This window comes from Barbus barbus (genome assembly GCF_936440315.1).
Source record: "Barbus barbus genome assembly, chromosome: 34".
Classification (NCBI taxonomy): Eukaryota; Metazoa; Chordata; class Actinopteri; order Cypriniformes; family Cyprinidae; genus Barbus; species Barbus barbus.
Window position 1 is genome coordinate 16,826,995 of NC_136762.1, and position 25,655 is coordinate 16,852,649.

Sequence of the window (25,655 nt, forward strand, 5' to 3'; positions counted from 1 at the left end):
AAATGACCACACCGGTGTGATTAGATCATTCAGTGCGGCACGTCATCAGCTGCTAAATTGTTCGCTCATCTTCGCTGGCTGGCACGGAGCCAGAGACAGCCGCGTGTTTCTACAGCACTGCGCATTATAACCAATCACACATGATTCTGTTGAGTTTATGAGTACAATGGCCAATAAGAGGCGTCCAGATGAGTCATCGCTGAAAGTGCAGAAGTGCGTACGATGTAAGCAAGGTATTAATTTCACAATGTAAGCAACTTCAGTGATTAATGGGAGTTTTTGAGAGTGCTTTAATTCTGCCAATGATAATGTTCTTTGATAATGTAAATGGTGTCTATTTACACTTTTGGCAGAGACTATTTACACTAATTCCTCCCACCAATGTGTGACTAGGACTGTCAAGATTATAAACAACGACTTTGAATCATGAGTTCCAGGGGCGCAGATGATCAAGCGCGTGCTTTTTGACGCGATCGACCCGCGTTCGAGCCCACCTTTTGCCGAACTTTTTTTCTCCCTTTTCAAATCTCATATCACATCGTAAAAGCATTTATTGTCAATAAAAAGGAAAATAGCCAAAAAGTTGAAAATAAAGTATCGGGTAAGGGTAGGTGTCGGGAGGGCTTTAAGGTGGCATCCATTTAATAATTTGAATTAAAATGATTAAAAATTTACACTCAATACTATTATTGCATACTGTTTTATAATGTAATACAATTCTGAAGTGCAGATAATTGCCACTATTTTGCGACAAGTAGTATAAATAGCAGAAAATCCTGCTATTTTAACAGTGTAAATATAATCCATTACTATTTGAATTTAAGAAAAAATGAGCGCAATTTCAACTGAGGTGGGCCTTTAATCAGTCCGTGCCCAGGGCACCGGTGCGTCATAATCCGTCCCTGTTTATACCCCTCTAAATCGATTAGTGTCCCATATCTCCTTTTCTACGAATCTTGCAATGAAATGCAGGTAGAAGAATATAGGTTTCATAGGCCTAATAAAGATACAAAGACAGCAATGAATAACACGAATATTAAGCAGATGTACATAAAACAAACAGAAAAAATAACGAAAAATGTAATTACATCTCAATTCTGGGCGTCTAGAATGAAAAGCGAATGCGCGTTCCCTGGCCCTGCAATTACCGTAAACACAGTAATACGCGCGCAGCTTGATTTCAATCAAGCAGGTTTGACCGTGTTTTCTGAACTGCGGCTGGTTTGACCGCGGTGAATATTTTGAGTAAATAGCGCCATCTATCGGAAGACTGGGAACAGTGCCTGTGTTAGATTGAGTTTCTATGGTAACCTTTGAGTTTGGAAAGGGCGAAAAGCTTGTCCTGGAGTAACTAACGTTAGCTCTTTTACAAATTATTGCCGTGTAAGACTGTAATTTTTGCACCAATATATCAATCTAAATATTGTATCTGCTAAACATCTAGTTCCAAACAGTTTTCATGTTAGTTTAGCCTTCAGCCAGCCAGTACATTTTCATACAGTAATTTAGGTAGGATATTTTACTAGCATTTCGTTTAGTTGTTACTGGTTCAGTACATTTTGACCATGGAAATCCCTGGCTATGATAATAAGGCAGCTCTGCAGCAGGTGAATCAGTTTTGGTCGATGTTAGATGACATGTCTCAGAATAATCCTGAGGAGTACAGGACCTTCATTGAACGCCAGTTACGGGAAGGAGTGGAGTTTCACTCACCGCCGCATACACCTTTAACCTTCTCCAAGAGTCTGTTATGACTTATTTTATAGAGCCAAACAAACAAAAATACCACTACAGCTGTATAAGAGCAGTTAAGAGGCCTTATTATTTGATTTAATTTCATTTTGACATGGTACCAATACCATGGTAATTAATGTAATGTTTTTTAAGATAATTGCATTAAATACTTTGAAGGAGGTGCAGTTAAGTTTCATGAAAAGCTACATGAATGTGGTAATCGTTTAGTACCATGGTGTTACCTTTTGAAACCATCACTGAACGGTGCCACAGAAAACGGCTGGCGTGTACAAATAGGCTAGTTTGAAATCATAATTTCTGAGTATGGTCTAGAAAAAAAAAATTCTCTATTATTACTTTTTTAGGGACCAAATGAAGGATGAATGAAGTTCATTAACATGGGCGGTTGGAAACGTGTTCTAGCACCCACTTCTTACAGTGATCCTTTTCCTGTGTGTGGAGGACGATTGGAGACAGTGACTGATGAGAAAGGTACACAAACTCCATCTCATCGTTGACCATTGAAATAATTAAAACAGTTTTCTTTATAACCAAAATACTTACTTTTTAGGTGGCATTTCTTCCATGCATTGGTTCATAGTCTTGTATTCCAATCCAAGTAACTCACAAATTAACCTACTTGATTTTCTCCTTAGACTTGATTCTTAAACAACTTGTATTAAGACAATTTGATCTCCTGTGTGTTTTACAGAGTAATACAGTGTTGTTGATGTGGCCTTCAACCCTGAGGTTCTGCAGATGGCAGAGAAAGACAAAGATGAGAAGGAGAAGCTTCACCTACTTGCTCTGAACTTCATCCAGCAGCGGCACAATCTAAATCTGTCCCAGCACTATAAACTCACCAAAGACAAAATCAAAGGCAGAATTCAAGATATGAAGCTGCGTTTCATGGCACCACAGACATGCAAATCTTCTGCCAAAAACCCACAATCTGAACCAGGTAAAATGCGCATACTTTTGAATCTCGGAGACAGTTTGAGCTTCATCTCATAATGAAGGGATTTTGAGGATTGCAGTGCAATATTGAGTTATTCTACCTCTCTTTGTGTAGCCCCATCACTCCTGCAGCAGATCTCCTGAGAGTAATGAGGACTCAACTATCCAGCTGAACATGGAGCAGGAGAATAAACCAGCCCGATCAGGTCTCATTGAGGTGATTTCTAGCACAGAATCAGAACATTCACAGCCACAACAACAACCCAAGCATCATCTCACAGTCTGTCCTGTAAAATACATTCATGAAAAACAAGCAAACATTCATATATAAATATATACTCATCTAGGCAGCGGCTCATCTAGAAACTTCCTGGGGTGAGATCTGTGTCACAGTGCCAGCTCAGCATCTCTCAGGTCAGTGTTCCCAGTATATCAATTGTGTGGGGTTTAATCACAAAACAGTTTTATTATTTTATTTTATCAGTTTTTTTTCTGTTATCCTCTTGGAACTAAATTGAATTTTCCATAGTTCTGGTTTAACCTTTGCACAGGCAGTATATTGTACATAATTTTTTTAAAGTTTTTTGTTTGTGCTGTGGACTCAATAAGGGGTTGGTTTTTATTATTTAGGGTGATATTCTCCTGGAAGTTGAAGACCTTTATTATCTTCATCTTCATTTTCCTGAATTGGTCAAGGAGGAGACATGCACTGCAACGTTTCATAAGAAGAAACAAATTCTAAATGTTACAGTTACTGTGTTATGAGAAGACAACACTTATATATCTAAAAACTGATAATATAAACACTATAGTTGTATTACCGACTGTTATCTCCAAGATCATTAATCATGCAATGAAATTCACAGTTACATCAATAATTATACATGATGCATCATTTTTGGCTTCAATTGGTATATTTTGTTCACAGACATCTGTTCTTAAAATTATAAGACCATTATAGAGATTAAATAGGGTGGCACCAAAATAAATTATGTTATAAGCCAACTATAATTTCATGTTATTGCTGTTAAAATAAAATTATTAAGTTTAATATTTATTTGATATTAATTTTCCGAATTATTTTGTTTAAATAATAAAAAAAAATATAGAACACTAAAAACTAAAATCTCTCATTTTAAAGTGAATTTAGATATCACATCATTGTAAAGTACAGTATGAAAAATTTATATTAATTTTTAGATTTGCTGAAGTAAATGCTAGTATGGAAAATAAGTATAAACTAAAAAAAATATCCATATAAATTAAATATCAAATACCAAAAGTGAAAAACAAAAACTCTAATATCAGCAGATTACCAATATGACACACAAAAAACCCTCCATCTGTGCACAGAAATCCTTTAATAAAAGGTGGACAAGTGTCAACTGCATTTGCATTTACAACACAGATACCAAACACTATGAACAGACATGCAAACTTGATAGGAAAAGTACAATCATTTTCAAAAGGAATATTTCAATATGTTCAAATGTTACAAATTTGTTTTACAAACAAAGTGGTCCCTGCTTTTACCACCCCTTATTTTCAAAGGATAGTCAAGAAAGCTTGACATACATTTTAGTGAAAAATATATTACCGTGAATGTGCGGACATTTTTGATGATATGTTTTCTTAAAATGACATTTTTCTGGCAGGACAATACATGCACACAATGTGTGATATGCTTGTCAGTAACTAATGCAACATGTTTATTATTTGTCACTGTACAAGACACATACAGTTTTAAATCTTTTCTTGGTCACTTATCACAATGGCATTGCTGATATAATAGCTTTTGCAAAACAAAATGTACCATAACCTCAATACACTCAACAATCTGTATTTAGCTGTAAACCTTTTTTTTTAATAACCTTAAAAAAACATTCTTCTTTCATTCTTCAAAATGCATATATACTATTTTACAAACACGTATTTTGAAATTCACAGTTAGGACAGGACAAAGGCTTCAGAGTTTTGCAGGGATGAGGTATATCTGTAGGGTAAAACATACATTCTGAATGGATTGAAACCCTCATGCTCTATCTTCCCTCTCCATGATCCTCCTCCACCCATGCGACGATCTTCCCTTCCCATCCAGGAATAACAGCATCGTCTTGGAACACCTGAAAGATGCCACACATTTAGAGTTTGACCTAGACCAATCGCTACTGATATGTTGGAGTACTAAATTACTCCTGATTGGTTGTGATTTTACCTCTTCCTTCACCGTTCCAAACTCTGGATCCAGAGATTTGAAGTGATATCTGAAACTGCCATGTCTATCCACAGCCGCCTTGAAGTCCTGTAGCGTAACATCCCCCAGCCTGTTGATATTTAGATCAGGAGACTTATGGATTAAATCTCTACACTAGGGATGCATCGATCCTATACTCAGTATCGGTATCGGCTCCGATACGGTCATTTTCTGCTGGATCGGTCAGACGAGACCGATCCAAATCCGATATTGTGCGTATACTACTCTGTGTTATTGTTGAGCCCCACGAAAGGCACAAAAACATTATAAAGCACCATAAAGTTTTCGTGCACTATATTTAAAGTGTTCTGAAGCGGTTCCATAGTTTAATCTGAGGTACAGATGAATATTTAAGTCATTAAATTCAAGTTCAGGTAAACTCTTCTCTCCGCTGCGGCTGTATGTCTGCGGTTACTACAGTCAAACTCTCTTCAAGAGCGCACAGTAACTGAGGTTTAAACTGTAAAGAAACGAATCAATAAACTAACACACAGATTTAATACACTATGCATCAATATCTTTTCCCTTTGTACTTTTAACTTTTCTATGTGGACTCAGAGAGGAGCACCTTGCTGCAGCCCACAAGATCCAGGGGACGTGGTTGGATCCAGATCCAACTCCTCCCATCTTACATTTACCTAAACCTAACCATCTCCACCCCCTGCTCCCTAAATCCACCCCTTCTCCACCCCTAAATCTACCAATCTCCACCCCCTAGATGTGGATCCAACCACGCCCCCTGGATCTTGTGGACTGCAGCGAGCCCTACTTGGACTCGGAGGGCTGCACAGCCTGCATGCTGTGACTCCGTGTCGCTTCAAGCGCATCATTCTGCGCACGGGATACGCATAAGTGCTTTGTGCCGCTCTGTATTGGAGCCTTTCGTTTTATAATACTTTTGCCCAATGAAAGATTATTAATAGTCTTTCTTGTTCTGTCCTATCTATCATATGTTGCTGCCTTCATTACTGTGCTATAGATGTAAAAGAAATGTCTTTTAATTTTATATTATATATTTATATATAAATGTTTGCTTGTTTTTCATGAATGTATTTTACAACGATACAAAGAGCAATGTGTACCATTTTACCAGATTTAGTCCTACACTTATTCACTTTTATTTGTGAATAAAAATGTTTCACTAGGTTTAATAAAATTATTGTGCACCCATGATTTTTCTAGAATATCTTTTGCTGCTGAATTATCCACTAATCTAGTTTATAATAGTATTTTTGTCATAGATTATTATTATATATTTTTTCATTTGTTATTTTTCATTAAAATGAAGTTATGTATATGTAGTAAATTGTTTAACACAGAAAAGAGTGACGATCAGGTCAACACAGAGAAGTATAGAAATTCTACATTGTTTAAAAAAAAAAACTGCGCTGGTATCGGATTGGATCAGTATCGGCAGATACTCAGAATTTTCAGTATCGGATCGGTTCTGGAAAAAATGGTATTGTTGCATCCCTGCTCTATACAATGATGCTATGATGTCATTATTGCTGTCACCTCTTAGGGATGTTGACTAGGAAGGGTGTGAGAGAGCGATCTGTGTAGTAGAGTACTTTGGTTGAGGCTGCCGCACTGAGAACAGGGCTACTGTGAGAATGAGCCATCTCTGGAAAAACAATAACAAGCATTGAAAGTCATGTAAATTGATAAAGTCTTTCTAGTTATGCTTTTCTTGAAAAATCGAATCTAGCAATTCGTTTGTAAATTCAAGAGTAAAACTTGAATGTTAAATTTGTGAGCAAATCATTCTTTTGAGTCAGTTTTTAGTTTTTAGTTAATCTTTTCACAGATAGAGATGAAAAATTCAGTTTGAATGTGAATGATTTTTAAATCCAATAATCACAAATGACCAGAAAGGTTACAGGAAAGCCATTCGTTGATCTAAAAAGTTAGACCCTGCATGAATTTCTAGCAGAATAACATTGAAGTGACCTACTTGAACTTGACGGCCATGATTCTCGGTCTGTGGGATTGGCTTTTCGTCCAGGAGACCTGGTTGAACCCTGTGGTGGTACAAAGGTTGTAAAATTTGCATGAAATGAAAATTTTTCTTATTTTCTAAGTGTATGTTCTAGAACTTGTGAACAATTTGTATGTTCATATGTTTTAAAATATTTTGACCTTGTAATGTTTATTCAAAAATAACTAAAACGATAGACTTCTTTCTGGTGGTGTATGCAGGACTTTTCCAAAGGCTTTAGATATACAAACATGGTCCACTCACATTACTTATGAATGGGAGAAAACTCAATGTGGAATAAGTCCTGCCTTCTAAATAAAAGAGCCATTCGCAAATTGGTAAAGTCGTTGTGTCATTGCAGCTGCCATTAGGGTCTCTGTTTGCCATAAAAAACAGTCTGCATTCCATTCTGAATGTGGCTAATGTCCTAATCCCTTCAAAGGGCTTTCCCTACAGAGAAAGATCTATAAAGGGAGTAAGGGTGTATGCATCATCTTGCCGAGCCAATTAGGACATAAAAAATTTAACCTGAGTGAAGTATCCATCAATTGTACACTTCAAAATCCCTCATTCCAAATGGCCCTTTGAAGTGGCTATTTTAGAGCACTTTGGTTTGGAATGACCCTTCAATGTTAGCAATGATTGTTCTTACACCGTAGTACCCTTATAAGGTTGGCAGATTTATCTTGACTGGAAAGCTAGGACAGTCTGTGTTCTGAGACACGCACTTAGGACTACATTGTCGGTCTAGCCTGAAATTTGAGCTTTTTTTCTATTTGAGCATAAGAAACGTTGTTTATGGGAAATTTAAAGGAATTTTGCAATTTTGTCATTTACTCACCTTCACTTCATTAAATAGTGCCAGCATTCTTCAAAATATCTTCTCTTGTGTTCAAAAAAAGAAAGAAATACATACAGGTTTGGAACGACATGAGGGTGAGTAAACGATGACAAAATTTTCATTTTGGGGTGAACTATTCCTTTCATGTCAGTTGTTGCTGATCTGAAATATGTGATTAAATGTGAGTGTTACAAGCAGTTAAGAGTAAAAATAGCTGTTACAATATTTAGCCCAGTAAACCCTCCTTGATATCTGGCAACCGAACACATGAAAGTTCTCTTAGTAGAGGCGTGTAGAGCAGTCCACAATATTTTGAGGTTTTTGGTCATTTTTTTTTATATACATTTTAGTCTCGTCTTTTTTCATCAATGAAATTGGATGTGGATATAGTCATAGTTATCGTTTATTGACCTTATTGTTGTCTCCTCTTCGTCTCATCTTTACGGAGCCCTTTATGGGACATGGTGGTGGAAAAAATTCGGGGGTGGGAGTGTTTTGTGTTCTCTCGCAAAACTTTTGTGTTCCCTTGAGAAACTTTGCATTCCCTCGCAAAACCAGTTGAGTTTGGACAAACTCTTCCTGTTTACTTTACAGCTTGCAGTAGTTCATACAGCTCCTTACGTTCACAATGGAGCGGTTCATAGAGTTTTATTTTGAACTTGGACTCAAATAAAGAAATACAGTCAGTGATTAGTTCAAGGCACGGTTTTGGGACATTCTACGCTTAATGTGGCTTAATGTTTTAAAATAGTGACATTGGAGGACCAAATTTCATAATAATAAAAGCTGATAAAATTATTAGGCTAATATTAATAACCTTATTAGTAATATTACTAAGCAGAATAGCCCAGAATATGAAAGCAACGCCCTGCACGTAAGCTTTTTCTCCCCCATAATACTCTTAGGCTAATGAATGAAAACGGTGATTTAAAAATACCAAATCCGTTGCATTCATATTCTGGGCTATTCTGCTTTATTAATAGTAATATTATTGATAAGGTTATTAATATTAGCCTAATAATTTTATTAGTATTTATTATTATCGAATTTAGTCCTCCAATGTCACTGTTTTAAAACACTAAGCCACTTTAAGCGTTTTAGAATGTCCCAAAACCGTGCCTTGAACTAAGCACTGACTGTATTACTTTATTGAGTCCAAGTTCAAAATAAAACTCCAGGAATCGCACCATGTGAACATATGAGCTGTAACCACTGCAAGCTGTAAAGTAAATAGGAAGAGTTTGTCCGAACTCAACTGGTTTTGCGAGAGAACTCAAATATCTTTACGAGATAACGCAAAAGTTTTGGCAAGGGAACGCAAATATATTTGCGAGAACAAAAGTTTTGCAAGGGAACGCAAAGTTTCTTGAGGGAACGCAAAAGTTTTGCGAGAGAACGCAAAGCATTTGAAAAATATGTTTTCCTCCCACGCCGAATTGTTTCCCACCACCATGTCCCATAAAGGGCTCGCTCCATACATCTTAGTCATAGGAAAAAAGCTCGTCAGCAAACATTTTTGTCATAGGCCCTGTCCCAAATGGAACACTTCATGTGTACTTTCAGTCTTGCGGACCACCGCGTGTGCGTCCATTAAGTCCACGAGACCGTACGGTGTCCCATTCTTTATTTTAGTGTTCAGTAGGGTGCTTGCGAGCGCCCCCTTTGCAGCCGTTATGCACCCTCGATAAGCACTTCTGGCGGGCCTGCACTGGTGCGAGCCAACGAATATAGAAGATCTACTATACTCTTTGTGCGAGCTCCGCAGCAGTCTTCTACCCGACAGTCAAAGCGGCATTACATCACAAAAGTGCAGACTCAGGGGAAGACCGCGAGGGTTTACTGTGCAATTTGGGGCAGGGCCATAGTTTTTGAGCTTTTCGAAACTCAGAATCAGTTGCATCACAAAATGAATCACTGTTTCAAAGTGCTACAATCGGATCGCACATTGTGAATCATTTGATTCAGATCGGGACTTCAGAGCGCGTATCGCAAATCATGTGATTTAGATCTTTAACTTCGGAGCAGGGGGCCGGATTCACGAAAATCTTCTTAAGAAATAAGTTAAGAAATTTCTTAAGATAAATTATACGAAGTTCGTAAGAATGTTCTTAAGTGCAATTCTTGAAAAATTCTTAATAAGTTCTCAAATATATTCTTAAGAACATCTTAATTTTTTTCTTAAGAAGAAAATGACAGTCTAAACTCTTATTGTCTTTTTGCGCTTCCTGCAGATTACCCTAATAATCATAGTAAGCACGTACACTTTTTTTGTCGCGATTTTGACTGGCGCTCAGCTTTACATTTTTAATGCGGCATGTTTTTGAACAGCCTGTCTCAAGCCGCAGCGATCTGTTTCATTCAGTTTTGTAGTGCTGTGTTTTTGCTCTCAGCCGAGTGAACGCTTCCGGTATGTGTATCCGCGTTACACAGTCATATGCGCTGCATACTGCCAAAGATTATGTTGTATTTATAAGCTAAAATAATAGCGTCCAGTTAAAGTTACCTATCTTACTCGTTTTTGTAGAGTTGCTACTGAGTTTTGAAGTTAGCAAACAGTAGTGTCACACACAGGGTAATCATGACCGATCATTGTTTACATTATCAGTCATCGCTGTCGCTTCAGAAAACTCGCGCACATCGCTATTAATTGTCATACTATGTATTAGGCTATATGTAGCTAACGTTGTTGTAATGCTTAAATATAACAATTATTTTGAAATAACCCAATAAATTCATTAAATAATTCTTACTGTTTTGGATTTAAGACAAGTCTAGGGCTGTCCTAAATTTAAGAAGTTATTTACGATGATTTTTAAGAAGATTCTTTTCAAGAATTTGAATTCTTCTTCATTTTTGTCTTAAGAACAATCTTAAGAAAAAAGATAAGAATATTCTTAAGAAGAATGTTTGGGAATACAAAATATTCTTAACTTTTTTCTTAAGTTAAAAAATAAGAAGAAAATGGCAGTTAAGAAGAAATTTCTTCTTAAGAATGTTTCGTGAATCCGGCCCCAGGTTTGCAAATCGTTTGATTTAGATCAGTACTTTGGAAGGGGTTTTCAAATCTTTTTGGATTCAGATCGGAACTTTGGAGCATGCATCCTGAATCTTTTTATTTAGATCAGAAATTCGGTACGAGTTTGTGAATCATTCATTATTCAGATCTTGAGTTCAGAGTGTGAATCGCAAATCATTTGATTTAGATTGGGAATTCGGAGTGGGTTTGTGAATCATGATGCATAGAACCAAGTCCCTGTATTATTCTTTAAAGTTGAATGGACTTCACATTACAAGAGAATATCTGTCGCTACTTCCGTTTCATAGCAACTTTACTGTAATGCAGAATTGGATAAAGGTAAAGGTTGGCCTTGCCTCTCTCTCCTGCCTTTTCTTGTTCTCTGTGGTGTGGAGGCGGTCCACCAGACTGGCTACACCCTGCTCCAGTGTGTCCAGTGTGTGGTGCTGCGGGTCATGACCGCTGAAACTGTCCCTCAGACTGCGCAGAGCATCTCGCACAAGCTGTAGCTCGTCCCCCTGACGCACACATACAGCCAAAACCAGAGGACAAACAATACACCGATTTATAACAAATTAAGCAAATTCTTTTTAAAATGAAGAATGACATGACTCACTATTCTGTGTTGGAAAACAGCGGAGGATGTGTCCATCATGTGACTGTAGCCATTATTCTCACAGCCTGACAACTGGAGCAGACAATTTGGTATTGTTAATGTAGAACACTTCAAATTTACTAATTTGATGGGAATCAGGGAATGTCTAAGAAATACAAAGCTAAAAACATTTAGGAAGGCCAGGAGATTGTTGGTGTGCTATGGCCCCCTCTAGTGGAATAGATTATATCTACAGAGCATTTATGTATTATTACAATATAAAATGTTGGTAGGATGTACAAATATTGCACAAATAGGCCCCATTTTGCCGTAGTAGTTCATTCAGTTACCCTATGATAGCTTTCACTTATCCTGCGCAGTGCATCATCCAGTTTTGACTGCTGCTGCTGAAGAAGTCTGTCTTTCTGCCCGAGTTCTTTCTACGGAGACAAGTGCATGTGACAGAAAAAGTATTTTCATGAATGTATTATATAGACCAGCGGGTTGCCAAAAAAATTGCAGCAAAACCTGCTGAGAACTAACGTGAACACTAAATGGATTAGGATAAATTTGCCTACTTTGTATTCACTCAGCAATCTGTTTCGTTCGCTCAGCTTCCTTTCTAGTTCCACCTAAAAAAAGAATACTGAATAAACCTTGATATAGTTGACACATTTATAAAGAAGAATCAAATGCACCTACATGTATTTTTATTATTTCTACACATTTTAATTTAGAGTTGATGTCAGACTCACATTCTGTCCCTCCAGCTCCTCTCTGGTCATGCTGGATCTGAGCAGCTCCTGTTTGAGCTGCAGCACTGAGTCTTCCTGCACAGACATTCTCTGCTGCAAGGCATCCTAGGCAGACAGATGGACACAGGAACAAACCTTAATTATGCCAAATGGCAACAAATCTGGTGTACACTGCAAAAGCTAATGATGAAATTAAAGAAGTGAATGATTATCCACACTTCTGTATTATAATAATACTTTTCACATTGTCTCACCTTAATAGCCTGCAGATTACGTGCCTCCTGCTTGTATCTTAAAAGTTCTCTCTGCAAACAAAAAACAAACAAACAAAAATACACATTACAACTCTCATTCAATACACAAACTGCAGTATATTTAGCTTTTTTTTAGCTTTTTAAAAAAAAAAAAATAATAATCTATCTATCTATATATTATGCATCAGTAATTTTTGATTATAAATAATTATTTTTTCATCATTTAATTTACCTTCAGATCTAAGGACTCCTCCATACTCTGGTCCAGACGACTGCGGATTAAGATCTTCAATAGCAGGATAAAACAAATATGTCATTATTACCAAAATAGACTGTAAATGAGACATGCACATTATTCCTAGGAAAGCACAGAAAAGCAGAATGATGGAATACCAGCTGTTGCTCTGAGCTGGTACTGTCTCCAAAGCTCAGAGTAGATGTCTGTTCGTCCTCAGGTAGAGACCCATGCAGCAGTAAGGCCTGAATAAAGATGTGTACAGTGAGCATGAGGTTTCTAAAGCACTGAGGTACTGTGAACATAAGCTGTTGAACCAACAGTCGTCCAAACAACAGAGATCATGTGATCAGCCTCTGATGCTGTTTGATGATTAGACTAACACGCTTCTCTTTAAAACTGTATCTTCCTTATCAGTCTCCTTATTATCTGGATTTTTATCTCTCTTCTAGTTGCATTAGATATATAAGATATCGTATACAAAAACGTTGATACCGTTGAAATAAAAGCAGCCTTTGAAAATTATAGTGGTGGTAATTATTTGTTTTTAATTATTATTATTTATATTAATATTAAAATATTCATAATTGTATAGCATTATATTAGCATATGTATTATAAATACACACAGTTAAATCATATTTTCACATTATATACACCAATCAAACGTTTTGGGGTCTGAAAGATTTTTAATTTTTTATATTACAATTTCAAAACACGTATTTTATATTTATATTTCATTTTTAAATTTTATTAAAAAAATTATAAAATGTAGTTTATTCCTGTGATGCAAAGCTGAATTTTCAGCAGCATCACTCCAGTCTTCAATGTGACACGATCCTTCAGAAATCGTCCCGATATGCTGATTTGCAAGAATTATTTCTTATTATTATCAACGTTGAAATCCAGTTATTCTGTGTAAAATGGTTTTGTGAAAAGTGCTACATTTTCTTCAAGATTCTTCAATAAATAGAAAGTTCAAAAAACTGTATTTCTTTTTAAATGCAAATATTTTGCAACATTATGTCTTTTACTGTCACTATTTATCAGTTTTAATGCATTCTAATTTAATGCAGAACAAAGGAAACAAAATCTTACTTTCTGTAACTTGCAAGGTATCATATTTTTTGTTTGATTTGACATAAAAAGCCTGATGTCGCAAAAGCACCCATATTTAAATGTGTACAATTAACTCACCTGAAGCCTTGTCACCATTTTCCTGGTCTCCTGCATCTCCTTCTCCAGCTGTTCCTGCTGGGCACACAGCTGTTCCTCCCATGTGCTGCTTTCCTCTTTCCCAGCATGCTCTGGGCCAGGAGACGTCTCAGTGGCTGAGGATTTCACTACATCCTCTTCAAAGGAAACAAATACAACAAAATATAAGAAACATATTGAAAAAGTATAGAAAGTAGGGCCAAGTAAGGAAAACAACCTACCTAGGCTTTGTGGTTGCTCCGTGTGGTTTCCCACTAGCTCTCCTGAATCTTCAGATTTGGCAATAATATACTCCTCCTTGGGTGTGTGTGCTGGACTGGATGAACTGAGACTGGAGAAATGTTGCAGAGAATCAGTGAAGAAGATTATCATGCAACCACCTGGAGTAATTTGATCACAATGAAAGCCTTTTGTGTACATAAGGTATAATATGTTCACTTTAATCGCATGCAACTGAACTAAAAAATAGGGAAATTCCAGTTACAATAGACATGTCACAATTTTCATCCAGGTTTTCGGTTTCAAACCACACTAATAAGAGTTCCAGAGCATTCCTAAGCCACATGTCATTCATCTATTTTCAATGGATGAAATCTCCAACACCCCTAGCTGTTCCTCTGGCACGGGAATATGATATTAAAGTTGAGATAATTCTAACAAAGAAATGAAGACAGAATGAAGTCTGTCACACAGAATAAGACACAAAGCAGCTCTCTCAGTTGATTAGCATCATCAATTCAGTCTTGTTTGCGTAAACTGATAATGACATTTTGATAAGAACTATTAACCAGGATTACATCTCCTTGATTAAGGTTCTGAAAATGACTACATAAAGGGATGTGTACACAGGCATGAAATTATAGCAGAATGCTGCTCTGAGGGGTGTCATGTTGCTGAATGTTGATTATTTATACAATGAGGAGCATGCTGATTTATAGTAAACCACTCCAGATATAAGATATATTCATATCACACTGTACTTTACATTCACAATGCATTATGGACATTTGTTTTGTTTATTTGTGACAGATACCTATGCAATGGATTAGTTTCATAACCCATTTTATTTTGTTCCAAGCTGTGGGGATAAAATAAGAAGACATTTCAGTAACTCTTTCTGCAGCTTGCATGATTACACCAATTTGTAGTGTGACGTTATTGTCTTTGTGAGAGAATTATTGAATCATTCACTCGACCATTCATTCAAAACAAAACAGCTAAATGTCTTTGTGAATGAGTCATTGAATCATATACTCAACCAGTTCGTTACAAACAATGATTCATTTAGTAAACAAACGCTGAAAGTCTTTCTGAATTAATCACTGAATCATTCTCTCAACTGCTTTGTTGAACACTCATTTATTCAGGAAGGCCAGTATTGTGGGTTTTGCTCAGAGATTCGTAACGTTGTTGGATATATTTTTATCGGCAGAGCAGAAATAGACAAAGTAACTGCCAATATATTATTCTAACTTCTTGTTTATTGAACTGTTTCAATCTAGATGTCACATTAACACTTTCAAACCAAGCAGCTTGCTATAGGTCAACGAGACCTTGAATTTTTTTTATTCATCTACCCTGTGTCTCGCGTTTTTCAATGCAAAATCATGTTCTGTGTAAATAACCTCTTAGCCATCATGTTACGAACAACATCACTCTTACTCATGTGATATTCCATAAATATCCACTGCCATACCATATTTACTGTTTTTGAGGCTGGTCCAAAGAGACCAAGTAGCCTGTTTTATAATAAATTAATGACTCTAACTCTAAATGAAACATTTGCATGTGAGAACACTTGTATGACCTCTTTATGATGCACTGTGTATCAAAAACCCATCTAACTGTCAACACATCAATGTGTGGATAGTGGATTCATATATCTGAACATCTACAGAGCATGCAGATGGCACTGACCATATTGAAGCCAGTGATTCCCGGTTGCTAGGTGACTTCACAATAGCAGGCAACACCCACACATCAATCTTATAGGCACAATTGAGACATACATTCATAGGGAGAGTTATAATATTCACATACAGCCACATATAATAGCACATATTGCAGTCAAATGAAGAAAATGATATAATAGTATGAATATAATTTCCTGGGACATCTGAAATGGAATGGAATTGAAGATGGACACAGGAAAGAAAAACGAGACAGGGAGCTGTGGAATTTAATGCATACCATTTCATTTGTTTGGCTCCCATGATGCTATTTGCCCTTTTAACCTCCCATTCTAATCCAGCCCAACCCGTAGGGTTCGAGGAAGCAGCAGTGTGTCATCAACATAGCAGATGGCACAGCGCTGGTCCAAAGGGTGTGCACAGCAGAGACCCGCTCACAAATCCCAGTGTCCACGTAGCTGCCAGTCTAGTCTGATGGAGATGATGATGGAGAACAGATCCCAGCCCATGCGAATGTCCCGGTCCGTGTGAACCCAACCTGCTTGTTTGGCAGGTCTTCCTTTGGACAGTGCTGTAAACCCAGATTAAATGGGTGTTCCCACAGACTCAAGGTTGAAAATCCCGATCAGAGGCAGCATGTGTTTCTATGATAAGAAGCATGAGGTAATCCTGCTTTCAGTTCTGAGCCACAACAGGGGAGAGAAGAGCTTTTGAATGGTCTCCCGTCCCCCTTCTTGAATCTCTACAACATCTTCTGTGACTCCTGTTTCTCATTCTCCCTGTTTTTGTGCCTCTCTCGAGGCAGTTTTAAGGTATTTTTTCTCTGCCCTTCTGTTTCTCTTCGCTCCTCGTCTTCCTCCTCCCTTGTTCCTTTTTTTTTCAGGAGTCAGACATGGTTCAGCCCGGCTCTGTTTACCCTCCCCTCCTCCATCTTCACCCTTCCCTTTCGCACAGAGCGGTGGGCTCCGGGAAGCAAGGGGGTGGGTGGATGTGGGCAGGATGAAAAAAATGGGCGTCTCCAGTAAACCATGCTGACTGGACGTGTCCTCTGTGTGAAGATGACACACTTTAAATAACCAGTTTCATAAAAGCAAAAACATGTAGGTTATGATTAGTGCTTTTTTCACCATGTGAATTACATCTTATACTATTGTATTATGGCAAAATGAGGGAGTGAATGTGTGTGTGTGTGTGTGTGTGTGTGTGTGAAAGTCGGAGAGAAAGAGGATGTTGAGTATGACCACGTCAGCTTAAAATCAGAGAAAAACATACTGTTCCACCACACTGTCTCCAGTGATGATTACTGAAATCACTGTGAAATTACTTGGATTCAATTTAGCAAAAACATTTTTAGGTGTTTTTCTTTAAGGAATTTTTATTTTATTACTATTTATTTACTTATTTATTTATTTATTTTGTGTGTGTGTGTGTTACATTTTTATTCTATGGGGAGAATGTGTTAATAGAATTGTTAATAATATTTGTTACAATGAAAAAAACTGGTGTTTACTTTGAAACAATTTTCACTCGGAAATTGCTTGTAAGTTTCATAAATAATTACAAAGAAAAGGCAAGTAACACTGAATTAAATTTTGTAGAAAATAGTAAACCTGAAGTAGTAATCTTTATTTACAACTTTGAAAAAAATATTTGGTCCCACTTTATATTAGAAGGCCTTAACTCCTATGTACTTACATTTAAATTAATTGCTTGATATAATGCAGTTATTGTTTTTTAAAATAAAGAGCTGACGAAATAGTGCAGTTACAGAGATACATTTTACTTTATACATTATATCTATGTTTTAATAAAGTATCCACTGACATGGTTATGCATGAAAACCATTTATCCCTAAATGGCTACATTCCCAGTTTGTGTGGAACAGGATGATCATATTGGCTGTGGATTTGGAGTGGAATTAGAAAAACCTATTACTGGAAGAGATTACTCAGAGAGTCAAGGCCAGTGGTGGGAAAGCTCCTATGTATGTAAATTTAGCTTATAAGTTGCAAGCTACTTATATTTCAGAGACGTTAAACCACAGTCAGATTGCAGTTTTGTTCATTTGAACTTCCCCCCATCTTGCCACTGCATTCGTAGGTATATGTCATGATGAACATGTACATATATATAATATATACAAACCCGATTCCAAAAAAGTTGGGACACTGTACAAATTGTGAATAAAAACAGAATGCAATGATGTGGAAGTTTCAAATTTCAATATTTTATTCAGAATACAACATAGATGACATATCAAATGTTTAAACTGAGAAAATGTATAATTTTAAGGGGAAAATAAGTTTATTTTAAATTTCATGGCATCAACACATCTCAAAAAAGTTGGGACAAGGCCATGTTTACCACTGTGTGGCATCCCCTCTTCTTTTTATAACAGTCTGCAAACGTCTGGGGACTGAGGAGACAAGTTGCTCAAGTTTAGGAATAGGAATGTTGTCCCATTCTTGTCTAATACAGGCTTCTAGTTGCTCAACTGTCTTAGGTCTTCTTTGTTGCATCTTCCTCTTTATGATGCGCCAAATGTTTTCTATGGGTGAAAGATCTGGACTGCAGGCTGGCCATTTCAGTACCCGGATCCTCCTTCTACGCAGCCATGATGTTGTAATTGATGCAGTATGTGGTCTGGCATTGTCATGTTGGAAAATGCAAGGTCTTCCCTGAAAGAGACAACGTCTGAATGGGAGCATATGTTGTTCTAGAACTTGGATATACCTTTCAGCATTGATGGTGCCTTTCCAGATGTGTAAGCTGCCCATGCCACATGCACTCATACAACCCCATACCATCAGAGATGCAGGCTTCTGAACTGAGCGCTGATAACAACTTGGGTTGTCCTTGTCCTCTTTAGTCCGGATGACATGGCGTCCCAATTTTCCAAAAAGAACAAATTTTGATTCGTCTGACCACAGAACACAGCCCAGAGAAAATGCCTGCGCTTCTGGATCATGTTTAGTTATGGCTTCTTTTTTGACCTATAGAGTTTTAGCCGGCAACGGCAAATGGCACGGTGGATTGTGTTCACCGACAATGTTTTCTGGAAGTATTCCTGAGCCCATGTTGTGATTTCCATTACAGTAGCATTCCTGTATGTGATGCAGTGCCGTCTAAGGGCCCGAAGATCACGGGCATCCAGTACGGTTTTCCAGCCTTGACCCTTACGCACAGAGATTGTTCCAGATTCTCTGAATCTTTGGATGATATTATGTACTGTAGATGATGATAACTTCAAACTCTTTGCAATTTTTCTCTGAGAAACTCCTTTCTGATTTCTCCACTATTTTTCGCCGCAGCATTGGGGGAATTGGTGATCCTCTTGCCATCTTGACTTCTGAGAGACACTGCCACTCTGAGAGGCTCTTTTTATACCAATCATGTTGCCAATTGACCTAATAAGTTGCAAATTGGTCCTCCAGCTGTTCCTTATATGTACATTTAACTTTTCCGGCCTCTTATTGCTACCTGTCCCAACTTTTTTGGAATGTGTAGCTCTCATGAAATCCAAAATGAGCCAATATTTGGCATGACATTTCAAAATGTCTCACTTTCAACATTTGATATGTTATCTATATTCTATATCTATATCTATATTCTATTGTGAATAAAATATAAGTTTATGAGATTTGTAAATTATTGCATTCCTTTTTTATTCGTAATTTGTACAGTGTCCCAACTTTTTTGGAATCGGGTTTGTAAATATAACTACACAATATTGAACAAAGAATACATAGAAGTCATCTGTGCATGATATAGTTTGTGCTATATTGTCGAAATAGACTATATGACTGTGTGTGCTACATATTATACACTATAGTATGCACTGTTAAATAGTGTATGCACTAGTTTTTAGCATAGGCTACAAAGTGTATTAGCATTTGTATGTACAGTATATACTGTCCGAACCTACTTTGCATGTACTTCTAAGCTTATCTGGTACAACCACGATGATCACTTTTGTGGTTTTCAAACTTTGAAAGAGTGACTGAGACTTGAAGACAACACTTTCTTAAACACAATATTCGAAGGGCCTACATTTTTGCTGAAGGTGTGGTCACATTTACCATTGTTCTGCCAATTTTCACGGTTTGAAAGTGACTTCTGTGTGAGATGTGCATAGCAATGGACCTTTTAACCTTTTTTGAGTTCAATGATTTTCACCAGCTTTGTATTATTACATTGTTAGCAGTATAAGTTAATGAACAATGTGTATTATTTTTCCATGTTACCTACACAAAGATATACATTTATTTGTCAGCAGAAGTCACCGGATGAAGATTTTGTGAAAACGACAGATCATACCTCCACATTTTTGTATACCCATTCATTAGTCTGCAGTGCATTATGGATGTTGAAGTTTTCCTGCCATTTTTAGCCACCACCCTTTTCCCCTGTTTTCTCTGGTTATGTAGCAGATTTATAAAAAAATTTGTTTCTACTGCATAGAAAGTCAACTTTTATTAAACCCCCTCTTGCCATTAGTGAATTACTCATTTAAGACAATTCTGCTGCAATTATGACAATACTGTTTGATTTCAAACTTTTTTTATTATTAATCAAAATATAAAATGTATATATTTTAATCACAAACTTGCTGAATAAAACAGCCACAGGCCTGGCATCTGCAATTGTTTCCAGCCCTATTCCACGACACCTGTGTCTCTCAGATGAGACGGCGGTGATGCTCTTGGCCTAGAGGGCTCATTTATCACGTCTGAATTACAGCAGATCACCAGTCTTGCTGATTCCTGCAGTCCCGTCCATTTTAGGGCAAAATATAATCTTTCTGCCTGAGTTCACCTCTGATAGCATGCAGCCAGGAGGGAGCAGATAGGATCTGGCCGTTTCCCGTTCAGGGCACGGGGGCAGAATCCCTCCTGGCACAAGAGTTTGCTTGGGATGTGGCCAGTTGACATGGAGGCGTCACTCAGAACCATTCTAACTTAGCCAGGCAAATATTTTTCCAGGCTTGTAAGCAGAGGGGCATTAACACTATTCAGAGCCCGGCGTTTGAGACTGTATGATCTAAGAGAGAGTGAAGGGTGATTAAATAGCTTTTTGTTTGAATGAGCCAGAGGGGAAGAGGGCAGCAAAAAACACTTTAGCTCATAACTGGAGACGGATCAGCAGGTAGCTGACATAAGGTTTACGGATGGGCCATAAATACAGGCCCACAGCAGAACATGCAGCAGATCCGCTGTCAGCTCCAGCCGCTTTGCTGAGATACAATGGAAATTTCTATCCAACATCCCTGGTACCATCGGCCCTGGTTCCCAGGCTACTTCCCTTATCGAATTTATGACCAGTATTTTGGAGAGCGCCCACCTGGCAGTGACCTTTTTTCACCTTTCTACATGTTTTACTATCTACCTTATTTCTGGCGTTTTCCAAACTGGTGGGACAGTGGCATGTCAGAGGTGAGTTCAGTTTCTGTAGATCATGTTGATACAATCTAGGCATTACCAAAAACACTTTACTATAAGATGCAATTTGTTAACCTTGTAGTGCATACAAAAAGCAATAAACTATTTTAACAGCACTTTTTAATTAAGAAGTATACTGTTTTAATTCATCATTGTTAATTCATGGTAGTTAATGATTTTATTCAACAATTTAAAAAAAAAGATACCAGTATACACTACCTTTCAAAAATTGGTAAGTAGGGTTTTTTTTAAGAAATTCATATTTTGATATTAATATTATTTTGAAAATTCGGCTTTACCATCACAGGAATAAATTACATTTTCCAATATATTCAAATATAAAACATTTTAAATTATAAAAAATATTTCATAACATTACTGTTTCACTGTATTTTTGATAATTACAGCCTTGATGAGCCTCTTTTAAAAACCTTAACTTCAAACAAGCCAATCACAATATTAGAAACTATGTATGTTTTCAGAGATTTTCATATTTAGTTTGCCATATTCTCCCGCACAGATGAGAATGGATAGAGATCGGTTTGTAATCAACCTGGATGTGAAGCACTTCTCTCCAGATGAACTGATGGTCAAGATCAATGATGATTTTATTGAGATTCATGGGAAACATGACGAACGGCAGGTAACAAAAACACAAACTCACCTTCATTTTATTCGCCATTTTGAACTTTTTTTTTTTTGTTATATTATGTTTATGTATGTATATTTTCTTGTTAAAAGTTTCATTTTGCGTGTTTTAAATTCAAATTTTAGTTCTTGTTTTCTACCTCAGTTCAAATTCAATTTAAATTCAAGAAAACATTCTCAACTGAATTCTAAAGGGTGCATGACCTTGATCGTCATTATTGTGTTATTGATATACCTCAGTTCGAAGAAACAGTATATGTCTCTTTTACAGGATGAGCATGGCGCTGTGGCAAGGGAGTTTCACAGGAAGCACAAGATCCCCGCCGGCGTAGATCCAGGTACCATCACCGCTTCTCTGTCCTCCGATGGTGTACTGAGCGTCTGCACACCACACCACATGCTGGACATCCCTGAGCGCAACATCTCCATCACCTGTGGAGAGAAGCCACCAGTGCAGAAGTAAAGCTGTTGACAGCTACATCTCTGCCAATCATCTCCAAACAAAACCAACCACTGAGAGAATCATCTACTTTATTAAGACCATGTGCATAAATGTAACACAGTAGACCCAAAGTGATATAACCTGAAATACACCTGTCCATTGTGAACAAAACAATATCATGCAAAACGCATAGTAAGTCAGTACTTTAGGTCAGTGAACGCAGGTTGTCATTGGAGTTGGTTTGTTATATTTATGGCCTACAGTTGGATGTTGTATGTAATTATGTGGTTGACTTGGATTATGATTATAACTTTGGCTTTGAGAGCAAGCAGTATTGAAGCGGGATGTTGTGCAGCACTGGACACTGTTTTTGTATTTAATAAATCCCCAGCCTAAAATACTGATAAATGCTGGAATAATGAACTCATTTGTGATTTTTCCAGCATATTTTGTTAATCTGAATGTAAAGTATGCTGCACTTGTTTATTTGATATTGGGGTCTCTAAACCAACAGACCAAGTTAAATGTGTTTTGCTGATGTTGTTGCACTTAATGGACAGTAATAAAGATGACCTTGTAAACTTATATATGTGATATGTGACATTGATTCTGTGACTCAGTAAGATACATTGTCTCAGTCAATGGTAGAAGAAGACACCATGGATCATCAAATTTATGGTCGTCACAAAAAACAAGTTTGGATTACTGATGGCAGGGGTGTAGTTATTGAAATAATTAATTCCTCTTATTTAGTCCACTGTCTTTCCCAATGTGCTTCATATTTCATTTTCCATACCTCGTAACGTGACATTACAACTAACAAGTAAGTGTGACTGTTGCAGGAGCTGCTTTCAGCATTAAAAAAATCTAAAAATAAATGGTTGTTTCCGCTTGTTCATTACCCTCTCAGGGAAGGACATCTGGTCTTCTGTGGCCATCAGATTATTTGTAGCAGTTGCAATATAAACCACATCAAACTGTACACAGTATGACTCTTTACTTTGCCATGCACTTATATTTTAACTCAGTGATCAGTTGTGTCTGGGAACACCATATTAAGGGAGGAAAAAGTTATATCTATCTATCTAGCCTTTTTTAACCAATAGAATGTTAAAAATCAAAAGATAAATATATTTTTTTTAAGATTTTAAAGTCTTATTTTTAAAATGGTTTAAAATATAAAAGTGTATCAAAATACCTCACACTTTTCTGTGTAAGTTTTAACTAAGAAATCAAAATAAATTGTGAATAAATCAATTCTTCTTTTTCTACCAGAGAATCTATTTCAGTGGTTCTCAACTATTGGGACGGGGCCGTCAAAAAACATCCGAGGTTCATCAAAGTGACTTGATTCAGTAAGCTTCAAGTAAGCTTTAAAAATGGACTAAATGACTACAAGTTATTTCTCATAATTCATCACCTCAAGGTTTTTTTTCCCTTTCTTTTTTTTTTTACAGTAAATTTTTTTTAACAGCTTTAAATTATAGTGGGGCAAATAAGTATTTGATACACTGCTGATTTTTCAAGTTTTCCCACTTAAAAAGAATGGAGAGTTCTGTAATTTTCATCGTAGGTACACCTCAACTGTGAGAGACAGAATATATTTTAAAAATCCAGAAAATCACATTGTATGATTTTTGAATAATTAACTTCCATTTTATTGCATGAAATAAGTATTTGATCACCTACCAACCAGCAAGAATTCTGGCTCTCACAGATCTGTTAGTTTGTCTTTAAGAAGCCCTCCTATCCTCCACTCATTACCTGTATTAATTGCACCTGTTTGAACTCGTTACCTGTATAAAAGACACCTGTTCACACACTCAATCAATCAGACGCCAACCTCTCCACTATGGGCAAGACTGAAGAGCTGTCTAAGGACACTAGGGACAAAATTGTAGACCTGCACAAGGCTGGGATGGGCTACAGGACAATAGGCAAACAGCTTGGTGAGAAGGCAACAATTGTTGGTGCAATTATTAGAAAATGGAAGAAATTCGAGATGACTGTCAATCTCCCTCGGACTGGGGCTCCATGCAAGATCTCGCCTCGTGGAGTATCAATGATCCTGAGAAAGGTGAGGGATCAGCCTAGAACTACACGGGAGGACCTGGTCAATGACCTGAAGAGAGCTGGGACCACAGTCTCAACGGTTACCATTAGTAACACACTACACCGTCATGGATTAAAATCCTGCAGCGCGCGCAAGGTCCCCCTGCTCAAGCCAGCACATGTCCAGGCCCGTCTGAAGTTTGCCAAAGACCATCTGGAGGATCTAGAGGAAACATGGGAGAAGGTCATTTGGTCAGATGAGACCAAAATAGAACTTTTTGGTATAAACTCCACTCGCGGTGTTTGGAGGAAGAAGGATGAGTACAATCCCAAGAACACCATCCCAACCGTGACGCATGGGGGTGGAAACATTATGCTTTTGGGTGCTTTTCTGCAAAGGGGACAGGACAACTGCACCGTATTGAGGGGAGGATGGATGGGGCCATGTATCGTGAGATTTTGGGCAACAACCTCCTTCCCTCAGTAAGAGCATTGAAGATGGGTCGTGGCTGGGTCTTCCAGCATAACAATGACCCAAACACACAGCAAGGGCAACAAATGAGTGGCTCCATAAGAAGCATTTCAAGGTCCTGGTGTGGCCTAGCCAGTCTCCAGACCTAAACCCAATAGAAAATCTATGGAGGGAGCTGAAACTCCGTGTTGCCCAGCGACAGCCCCAAAACCTGAAAGATCTGGAGAAGACCTGTATGGAGGAGTGAGCCAAAATCCCTGCTGCATTGTGTGCAAACCTGATCAAGAACTACAGGAAACGTCTGACCTCTGTAATTGTAAACAAAGGTTTCTGTACCAAATATTAAGTTCTATTTTTCTATTGTATCAAATACTTATTTCGTGCAATAAAATGTAAATTAATTTATTCAAAAATCATACAATGTGACTTTCTGGATTTTTTTTTTTGTATTTTCTGTCTCACAGTTGAGGTGTACCTACGATGAAAATTACAGATCTCTCTGTTCTTTGTAAGTGGGGATGTTTCAAAACTTGAAAAATCGGCGGTGTATCAAATACTTATTTGCCCCACTGTAAGTGTTTTTATTAGTACGTGTTTTGTTATTTAACACATAATTAAATTTAATTTATTCCTGTAACACAAAGCTGAATTTGCAGCGTTACTAGTTTTCAGACTCTCACCTAAGACTTTAGAAATGATTTGCTTAATATTTTTTGTGGAAACGGTCAAATAAAGTTAAAACGCACATAATTTGTTTGAAATACAAATGCAACATTGTAAATGTTTTACTATCACTTTTGATCAGTTTAATACATCCTAAATAAATACTTTTGATCAATTTAAAGCATCCTAAATAAATC

At 37.2% G+C, this 25,655-nt stretch overlaps 2 protein-coding genes and 1 pseudogene across 3 annotated transcripts; 2 read left to right on the forward strand and 1 right to left on the reverse strand.

The window, feature by feature from the left end:
- Nucleotides 1–1,565: 1,565 nt before the first annotated feature.
- On the forward strand, nucleotides 1,566–3,456 carry LOC306853830 (PIH1 domain-containing protein 2-like; annotated as a pseudogene). Its single transcript has 7 exons — nucleotides 1,566–1,743; nucleotides 1,963–2,021; nucleotides 2,124–2,226; nucleotides 2,447–2,695; nucleotides 2,807–2,980; nucleotides 3,055–3,105; nucleotides 3,322–3,456. The product of its transcript is annotated as a PIH1 domain-containing protein 2-like (transcript).
- A 578-nt stretch (nucleotides 3,457–4,034) lies between these two features.
- On the reverse strand, nucleotides 4,035–16,693 carry LOC306854615 (dixin-A). The gene is made up of 15 exons (XM_079392779.1): nucleotides 16,024–16,693; nucleotides 14,055–14,164; nucleotides 13,816–13,970; nucleotides 12,778–12,864; nucleotides 12,617–12,670; nucleotides 12,385–12,435; nucleotides 12,131–12,235; nucleotides 11,954–12,007; nucleotides 11,726–11,815; nucleotides 11,397–11,468; nucleotides 11,137–11,298; nucleotides 6,900–6,966; nucleotides 6,461–6,569; nucleotides 4,907–5,015; nucleotides 4,035–4,814 (listed from the first exon to the last, which is right to left on the reverse strand). Exons 1-15 carry the CDS (start codon nucleotides 16,044–16,046, stop codon nucleotides 4,731–4,733), a joined length of 1,332 nt encoding a protein of 443 aa, XP_079248905.1. The 5' UTR covers nucleotides 16,047–16,693; the 3' UTR covers nucleotides 4,035–4,730.
- A 4,293-nt stretch (nucleotides 16,694–20,986) lies between these two features.
- LOC306854196 (alpha-crystallin B chain-like) lies at nucleotides 20,987–22,292 on the forward strand (the record flags this gene model as incomplete). The annotated part of the gene is made up of 3 exons (XM_079392019.1): nucleotides 20,987–21,175; nucleotides 21,702–21,824; nucleotides 22,101–22,292. 3 exons carry the CDS (start codon nucleotides 20,987–20,989, stop codon nucleotides 22,290–22,292), a joined length of 504 nt encoding a protein of 167 aa, XP_079248145.1.
- Between the last annotated feature and the right edge of the window lie 3,363 nt (nucleotides 22,293–25,655).

Bases quoted from the DNA above. Each gene is read 5' to 3' on its own strand.
- LOC306854615 (XM_079392779.1), bottom strand. From the start codon at position 16,046: ATGGGAGCCAAACAAATGAAATG. The intron at 14,165-16,023 runs GTATGCATTAAA...ACATTTCTCCAG, and splicing joins GGAGCCAAACAAATGAAATG to TCTCAGTTCATCCAGTCCAG. The intron at 5,016-6,460 runs GTGACAGCAATA...AAATATCAACAG, and splicing joins CTAGTCAACATCCCTAAGAG to GCTGGGGGATGTTACGCTAC.